Source organism: Scylla paramamosain, chromosome 41 (genome assembly GCF_035594125.1).
Source record: "Scylla paramamosain isolate STU-SP2022 chromosome 41, ASM3559412v1, whole genome shotgun sequence".
Taxonomy (NCBI): domain Eukaryota; kingdom Metazoa; phylum Arthropoda; class Malacostraca; order Decapoda; family Portunidae; genus Scylla; species Scylla paramamosain.
In genome coordinates this window covers 224537-233949 of record NC_087191.1, presented here as the reverse complement: position 1 = coordinate 233949, position 9413 = coordinate 224537, and the positions used below count along the sequence as shown (strand labels likewise).

The 9413-nt window shown below is 37.7% G+C and overlaps 1 protein-coding gene across 1 annotated transcript; it reads right to left on the bottom strand.

The window, feature by feature from the left end:
• Window positions 1–2429: 2429 nt before the first annotated feature.
• LOC135092887 (dentin sialophosphoprotein-like) lies at window positions 2430–9226 on the bottom strand. Its single transcript, XM_063991657.1, has 3 exons — window positions 9120–9226; window positions 6616–6717; window positions 2430–3939 (listed from the first exon to the last, which is right to left on the bottom strand). Exons 1-3 carry the CDS (start codon window positions 9122–9124, stop codon window positions 2883–2885), a joined length of 1164 nt encoding a protein of 387 aa, XP_063847727.1. The 5' UTR covers window positions 9125–9226; the 3' UTR covers window positions 2430–2882.
• Between the last annotated feature and the right edge of the window lie 187 nt (window positions 9227–9413).

Here is a 9413-nt window from a genome sequence, read left to right as displayed (position 1 = left end):
GCTTGAAAAATTTAGGTTTAGGAAGGAGATGGGAAAAAATTGGTTCTCAAAATAGAGTGGTAGATGAGTGGAACTGACTCAGTAATCATGTTGTTAGTGCTAGGACACTAGAGAGCTTTAAGAGAAGATTAGACAGGTTTATGGATGGGGATAAGAGATGGAAATAGGTAGGTATATTTCATACAGGGATTACCACGTGGAAATATGTAGGTATATTTCATACAGGGACTGCCACGTGTAAGCCTGGTCACTTCTTGCAGCTTCCCTTATTTCTTATGTTCTTATGTTCTAAACCAAACTTCTTGTCCTATCCGCTACTACGCTGATGATACCACCCTGCACTTTTCCACGTCTTTTCATAGAAGTCCAACCCTTCAGGAAGTAAACATTTCATGCGGGGAAGGCCCGGAACGCCTGACTTCTGATTTTTCTAAAATTTCTGATTGGGGCAGAGAGAACTTGGTATTGTTCAGTGCTTCAAAAACTCAATTCATTCAAATCTATCAACTTGACATAAACTTCCAGACAACTATCCTCTCTTCTTCAATGACACTCAACTTTCCCCCTCTTCTACACTGAACATCCTCGGTTTGTTCTTTTCTTATAATCTAAACTATAAACTTCACATCTTATCTCTAGCTAAAACAGCTTCTATGAAGTTAGGGGTTCTGAGACGTGTCCGCCAATTTTTCTCACTTCCCCAGCTACTAACTCTGTACAAGGGCCTTATTCCTCCATGTATGGAGTATGCTTCACATGTGTGAGGGTGTTCCACTCATACCGTTATTCTAAAGAGGGCAGAAACAAATGCTTTTCGGCTCATCAACTCCTATCCTCTAACTGACTGTCTTCGACCTCTCTCTCATCGCCGCAATGTTGCATCTCTAGCTCTCTTGTATTTTCATGCTAACTGCTCTTCTGATGTTAACTGCATGCTTCCCCTCCTCTGGTAGCTTCGCTACATGCGTCCCCTCCTCTGGTAGCTTCGCTACACAAGATTTTCTTCTTTCTCTCACTCCTATTATGTCCATCTCTCTCTCGTGCAAGAGTTTACCAGTATTCTCAATAATTCTTCCCTTTCTCTGGTAAACTCTGGAAGTTCCTGCCTTCTTTCGTATTTCCACTTTTTTTTCTGATTTGAATTACTTCAAGAGGGAGGTATCAAGACACTCATCCTTCAATTTTTGACTACCGCTTTAGACCCTGTTCTGGGACTGGCATCTCAGTGGACTTTTTTTTTTTTTTTTTTTTTGGATTTTTGTTGTCCTTGGCCAGCGTCCCTCGTACATGAAAAAAAAAAAAAAATTCTAGTGAAGCCGAAGGAGCGATACTTTTTCCGTTGTCGCGTTGAGGCTAGGACATTCCCGATGTCACTAATAATTGGGGAAAGGCCTCTATTAACGTGAGATGAGGTTCTTGTTTGTTTTGGGAAGACTGATCTTTTGAACAAATTATCAGTTCCATTTTATTGATTTTTTTTTTATTACTTTATCAGTAATATAGTATTGGGCAGAGCATTATCCTTGCAGTGGGACAACCTGGAGGTAAGTGAGGAAGACATGCAACGAACAACGCTTTGTCTTCATGCCTGGGTCAGTAGGGCCAGAATCTTAGCCATATAGCGAACAACACCATGTATGTAGTTCAATGAGCTCAGTGCCTTGGGTACAGAAAGAACAACGCCAGTTGCACTGTTCTGGGCCACTGGGATCAGTTCCACGTTACTTTAAATTCGTTATTTTAAAGGCCATCTCTTTCTTTTTTTTTGCACTTAATGTGTGGGGAGCCCATCCCGTTTCATTTACGATGCTCACATTTTTAGTAATTTAAATATTTTTACCCTATCATACTTTTGTTTTAGTACTAATAGTCTAACCTTTAATCATTGTTGTTTAAAAAAAAAAATTGTAGCAGCGCCATATGTCAGCGATGTTGCAGAGCCATTAGACTAATAAATCAATCCACTACTACTACTACTACTACTACTACTACTACTACTACTACTACTACTACTACTGCTACTACTGTTGTTGTTGTTGTTGTTGTTGTTATTGTTGATGTTAGTAGTGGTGGAGTTGTTGTTGTTATTGTTGTTGTTCTTGTTGTAGTTGTTAATAATCATTATCATTTGTTAATGCATCGGCTTCATGTGAACCTCAGAAAAATGCATGAACCTTTGCATTGCTAATGGTGAACACACAACTCGATATATTATTAAATAAAAAAAAAAATATTAGAAACATATAAATTTTTTTATTTCCTGTGTCTTGAATTTTGGGTCATCCTAGTAAATTACCAACTTGCCTTCTCGTCTTGCACAATCATATTATTTCTTAAAGAACCATTATATATCAGCGCCCTTCATGTTAGTGAACTTTATCACTGACTGACCATCTCACTCTTCAGTCTTAACCGACACAAAGAAAACATTAGCCAATAAATACTTTATTTACTTTTCATGTTTACATGTATGATTGCAAATGAGAAGGCATCAGTGGTATCGTAGGTATCAGTGCTCGCTGTCAGTCTCAATGTCGCTGTAACTGTTTCTCTTGATTTGGAGGCAACTTTGGTTCTTCTGAATCACAGGGATCATTAATTCTCTACTGGACGCATCCTTAGTTTTCTTGAATCGGAGGGATATTTTTCTTCTCTTGAGTCATAGAGATTATTGGTTCTGTTTAAAGGTATCAATGGTTCTCCTCGGTTACAGGGATCACTGGTTCTCTTGAATTAGAAATATCACTCTCCCTCTTACTTATTCTAACTTATCATCATCTTCAGGTTCAGACTCATTAGATTTAAAATCATCATCCTCAAAATCATTGTCCACATTTGAATCAGGGTCGGCTCTCGTCATGCGTGAGTCATCATAACCATCATCAGTTACTAGAATCATCAGAAGTTGATTCATCATCAGAATCAGAATCAGAGGCGTCCCTCATCATGCGTGAATCATTAGAAACACTAGAACCAGAATCAGAATCAGAGTCATCCCTCATCATGCGTGAGTAAGAACCAGAATTACTAGAATCATCAGACTCATTAGAAGATGAAGCAGAATCAGAAGCAGAGGCGTCCCTCATCATTCGTGAAGAAGAATTACTAGAATCATCAGACTCATTAGAAGATGAAGCAGAATCAGAAGCAGAGTCGTCCCTCATCATTCGTGAAGAAGAATTACTAGAATCATCAGACTCATTAGAAGATGAAGCAGAATCAGAAGCAGAGTCGTCCCTCATCATTCGTGAAGAAGAATTACTAGAATCATCAGACTCATTAGAAGATGAAGCAGAATCAGAAGCAGAGTCGTCCCTCATCATTCGTGAAGAAGAATTACTAGAATCATCAGACTCTTCAGAAGATGAAGCAGAATCAGAAGCAGAGTCGTCCCTCATCATTCGTGAAGAAGAATTACTAGAATCATCAGACTCATTAGAAGATGAAGCAGAATCAGAAACAGAGGCGTCCCTCATCATTCGTGAATCAGTAGAAGAATCAGAAGTAGAGTCGTCCCTCATCATGCGTGAAGAGGAATTACTAGAATCATCAGACTCATTAGAAGATGAAGCAGAATCAGAAGCAGAGGCGTCCCTCATCATGCGTGAATCATTAGAAACACTAGAACCAGAATCAGAATCAGAATCAGAGTCATCCCTCATCATACGTGAGTAAGAACCAGAATTACTAGAATCATCAGACTCATTAGAAGATGAAGCAGAATCAGAAGCAGAGGCGTCCCTCATCATTCGTGAATCAGTAGAAGAATCAGAAGTAGAGTCGTCCCTCATCATGCGTGAAGAAGAATTACTAGAATCATCAGACTCTTCAGAAGATGAAGCTGAATCAGAAGCAGAGGCGTCCCTCATCATACGTGAATCACCATCATCATCAGTGGCCATAAGGCGTGGAGAGATCCCCCGGTCAACAGCCACATCCCTGCAGAAGTGAACGCCGGTGAGAGATGGAGGAGTGGAGAGGACAGGGCGGGGGGAAAGTTGATAATGGTTGAGGGAAGTGTGAAAACATATGTGAAGGGAAGTGTGGAGGCATAGGTGAAGGAAAGTGAGGAGGAAAGGGAGAGAAAGTGGAGGAGAGTGGAAGAAAGAGCAGGTATAAGTAGAAGTAGGTAAACAGAAGTCACTTATACACAAGTGCACCTATACACAAGCGTGTATAGGTGCAGGAAAGCGGAGGCATAAGTAGAGAAAAATGGAGAGAAGTGTATAGGCAAGCGTGTGGGAAACTGGTGGAAAGTTAAAGTATGAGTAAAGGAAAGTGGAGAGGCAGAGAGAGATGGAGGAAAATGGAGAGAAGCGTGGAGATAAGTGAAGAAAATGAGCTGCAAGGACAGGGACACAAAAGTGGAGACAAAAATAAAGGAGGAGGGATGGAGAAACTAAGGAAAGCAAAAAAAAAAAAATAAAAAAAATGTTAGATAAAAAAGACAGGGAAAAGCAGAAATAACTTGAGCCTTCCATCACCTGAATATCAAGCGATTTAAATTTCTGGCCGATTTATTGCAGGTCTGTTCTCCAAAAACTCCTTCATTAATAGAACGTGCAAAAATCTTTCAAAATCTAACTCCCTTCGTGACTTCTGTCACCTATCATAAAAACATCTCCAATAATTTTGTTTCTTGATCTTTCCCTCCTTTATTTCAATCTGATAACACCACTGCCATCTCATCTATTTCTAAAGCTCAACTCTTTGCTAAGACGTTTGCTAAAACTCTACCTTGGATGATTCAAGACTTCTTTCTCCCTCTCCTCGACCCTTTGAATACTTCATGTTGCCCATTAAAATCCTTTCCACTGATGTTTTCCATGCCCTCGCTTTTTTAAACCCTCGGAAGGCTTATGGACCTAATGAAATCCCCCTTATTGTTCTCCAAAACTCTGCCTCCATGCTTGCACTTTGGCTAGTCAAACTCTTTAAACTCTGTGTATCAACATCTACCTTTCTTTCTTGCTGTAAGGTTGCTTACAATCAGCCTGTTACTAAAAAGGGTGACCGTTCAAATCCCTCAAACTACCGTTCTATTGCTTTAATTCCCTACCTATCTGAAGTTTTTAATCTATTCTCAACAAGAAGGTTTTGATATAGTCCGGTATAAAGCTTCGATTTCCAAACTACCCTCCTGTAGCTTCTCTCTTTCTCTCTGTAACTTTATCTCAAGTTTCGTTTCTGACCGTTCTATTGCTGTTGTGGTAGACGATCAGTGTTCTCCTAAATCTATTAACAGTGGTGTTTCTCAGGGTTCTATCCTTTCACCCATTCTCTTCCTATCATCCATTAGTGATCCAAATCAAGCTTGTTGTTCTATCCTCCCCTACGCTAATAATACCATCCTGTACTTTCCCAGGTCTTTTCATAGACGTCCAATCCTTCAGGAAGTGAACACTTCATACAGGGAAGCCAATTTCTGATTGAGGCAGAGCAAACTTAGTATTGTTAAATGCCTCAAAAACTCAATTCCTCCATTCCTTCTATAAAGTTCTTCTATAAAGTTTTTCTCATCCCAGGAGCTTCTAACTCTGTACAGGAGCCTTATCCGCCCATGTATAGAGCATGTTTCACATGTATGTGGATATGGGGTTTCCACTAATACCGCTATTTTTATACAGAGTGTAATCAAAAGCTTTTCGTTTTATCGACTCCTCTCCTCTAACGGACTGTCTTCAACCTCTTTCTCATCGCCGCAATGTTGCATCTCTTGCTATATTCTTCCGCTATTTTCATGCTAACAGCTCTTCTGATCTTGCTAACTGCATGCTAACTCCTCCTGTAGCCTCGTTTCACAAGACTTTCTTCTTTTTCTCATCCCTATTGTGTCCGCCTTTCTAATGGAAGAGTTAACCAATATTCTCAACCACTCATTTCTTTCTGTGGTAAATTCTGGGACTCCCTACCTGCTTCTGTATTTCCTCCTCAAGAGGATGATTCTTTTGACATTTTTTTGACATTTTTTTTTGGGGGAAGACTGGCACCGCAATGGGATTTTTTTTCCCCTTTTTGTTCTTCTTGGCCAGTGACCCTCTAACGTAAAAAAAAAAAAAAAAAAAATCGGAAGAGACTCGCAAAAAGGGGAAAGATCAATACGGATAAGCACAAAAATGCAGAGATAAAGACAAAGAAAAGAGTAAGAGACAATAATCGAGATAAGAAAACCACAAAATATTATTTAGTGTGGCAACACCATTTTATGACCCACACTAAAGACCTTGAAGTGAATGGAGAGTAAAGCCATTAGTAAGATTAAAAACTTGCTTTTCTTCTGTTGTCATACTTTGCAATAATTTCAACACCAGCTCCTCCAAAATCCAAGAAGTCAATGGAGAGAAATGCCATTAGTAAGAATAAATATTAACTTTATTTGTATGCAGCTTTGCTAACATTCAAAGCACTGTACAAAAACACATGCATGGGCACAAAATTGAAGATTAATTTTGTCTCCTAAGTTAGAGTGCACAATGACAAGATAGGTGTATTAATAAAGTTGTAGGTGAATGCCATCCCGTGTGGGATTGCCGGCCTCTTATATAGATGGATTATAGGCTAGGAAAATAAATGCCCAGTAAGATAATAATGGTGGAGGAGGCGGTGGTGTCTTACCCAGCAAGAAGGCCAAGGGAGAGTGGGGATTGGGCAGCAGGAAGATGGAAGGATAATGCTGCTCTCGCCACACACAACAGGCCAACGAAGGCGACCAAGAACCTGCAGGAGAAGAGCAGAGGTACAGTCGCGGTCATGGGGACTGAAGGCTGCATTATTGTACTCTAGCAGCCCACAGTGGTGTACTTGACCTACGAACATAATCTATTACAATGTTGCTGTTGAAAGTGAAAAATAGTCGGATGGCAAGACTTTATTAAAAAATAAATTCTTTAGTCACTTACAATGGGCGCCATACACAATATCCTTGCAAATATATACTAATAGGAAATCTATCAGAGAAAAAAAAAAAAAAAAAAAAAAAAAAAAAAAAAAAAAAAAAAAAATATATATATATATATATATATATATATATATATATATATATATATATATATATATATATATATATATATATATATATATATATATATATATATATATATATATATATATATATATATATATAATTTCGTTATTAGCCAAGTGACGAGTTTATCACATCCCATACTAGCAATGATAATAAAAATTAGAATTCGTCATATGCACTATACACATTTTTGTTTTTATTTGTTTTTTACATAGAGTTTATTTTATTTTATTTATTTATTTATTTATTTTTCATGTTAACGCGGCTGTAAATGTAGATGTCCATTAGTGGTTATGTGATTACTGCTAGTGTGTGTGTGTGTGTGTGTGTGTGTGTGTGTGTGTGTGTGTGTGTGTGTGTGTCATTGTGATTTGTGACTGTGAGTGAATGTGTGTAAGTCAGTCACAGTAAGTGTTAATGTGTATCAGTGTAAGTGTGAGTGAGTGTTAGTGAGATTGTGTTAGGATGATGTTGATATAAATGTTGTTGTTGATGTTAGTGTAAGTGTTATATAATATTCGTGTAAGTATTGAGGTTATTGTTAGTGTTAGTCTAAGTGTAAGATAACATTGTTGCTAATATGAATCTTAACATCATGGGAAATGTTTACGAGTGGCCAGAAGCAGTAGGCGTGAGTGTGGCGTTGTAAGAATACCTGGGGCAGTAAAGCAAGTGTCATCCTCAGAAGTCTGTAATTTATCTGATTCACGTTGCCCACTTCACAACTATATTTTTTAGCCTTTTGCATCTGTTGATTTTGAAGAAAATACATATAGTGAAGGCTTTCATTCTGCTGATCCTTTTTTTATTTTTTTTATTTTAATTAACACCAAATGAAAATAATACGTAGAACTTCACATCTGAATTTATTCATTACTTGGTTTTAGAAAAAAAAAAAAAAAAAAAAAAAAAAAAAAAAAAAAAAAAATATATATATATATATATATATATATATATATATATATATATATATATATATATATATATATATATATATATATATATATATATATATATATATATATATATATATATATATATATATATAGCTTCAGAAAAGTTGAGAAGAGAAAGATATTCATCGATCCGTCCCATTAATTTCCAATGTGTCCTATTATTACAGGTTCCTGCAGTTTCCTTTATTTTCTTATGTTCTTATGTATTCTTCCACGTAAAAAGGTGAATGCAGTTGGCACGGAATCAGACAAGGGATCAGAGATTCATGGTTTCTGGTTAAGGATAAATTAAACAAAATAAGGAGAAAGTAGTGTAATGAGTTGAACTGCAAATTCTCTGAGCCTTCGTTTAGCATGATCTTTTATGTAAGCCCTTAGATAGACGAACTGAATGTAAGAGGCCTTACGCATTACCTTAGTGTAGGTAATTGATGAATTTTCTAATCTCACACAGCTTGTCCTAAGTACTTAACCATCACTAAGAATGAAATCAGCACTGCTTCTATGAAGCTTAAACTTTGAGCTTAATGCTTTGAGAATAGGAAAAAAAAAAAAAAATGAACAAGGAACAGACTCCCAGCTCAGTATCAGCCATAGGTAGAAGGAATAAAAAAGTGGTAAACGGTAGAGTCAGAACACCAACTTTCACTTCCAGAAGAGTCCAATCACCAGATCACCAGCATTATAAACACTCCTTGACCTAAGTTAAACTATATTTAACTCTATTTAACAACTGTGTTTAACTATATTTAAAATCTATATTTAACTATATTTAACACCTGATAACCACACCTATTCTTTGTGCCAATATAAGCAAGGTTAGATGGGTGATGAGTGGCGTTATACTTAGAAATGTCTTCACATTGGGTTGGCGAATTTTAAGGTGATCTGGGACAGGTGCTTCAAGTGACATCTCTTCATGAGGCTGCTTTATACGCATGAACAAATCTCTTTCAAGCAGAATCATCCGAAAGAATGTTAAATGTATGATCGTATACACTAAACAATAACCAAATTCCGGAACTCAAGGAGTAAAAAAGTTATAGGAGTAACCAGCACACCCTTAGATGTGTTACGCTCTCCCTGAGACAGAGAGGACGAAGGTCTGCTCGTGTGTGAGGAGTGCACCTCAGACTCACCTCATTCCGCAGATGTTGGTGAGCACGCTGCAAGCGAATGAAGTGACATTTTCCTAGGGCGTTAATTATATACTACTCGTGTGTGTGTGTGTGTGTGTGTGTGTGTGTGTGTGTGTGTGTGTGTGTGTGTGTGTGTGTGTGTGTGTGTGTGTGTGTGTGTGTGTGTTACGAGTTATTGCAACATGTGCACTAGTCCAGCATGTTATTATGACACACACACACACACACACACACACACACACACACACACACACACACACACACACGTAATTTTTCACCAAGCAGCAAGCATCT

What these genes read in the sequence shown, in the direction of transcription:
- LOC135092887 (XM_063991657.1), bottom strand. An exon ending in TCCCTTGGCCTTCTTGCTGG is followed by an intron (nt 3,940 to 6,615) that starts GTAAGACACCAC and finishes TCACTTCTGCAG; the next exon opens with GGATGTGGCTGTTGACCGGG.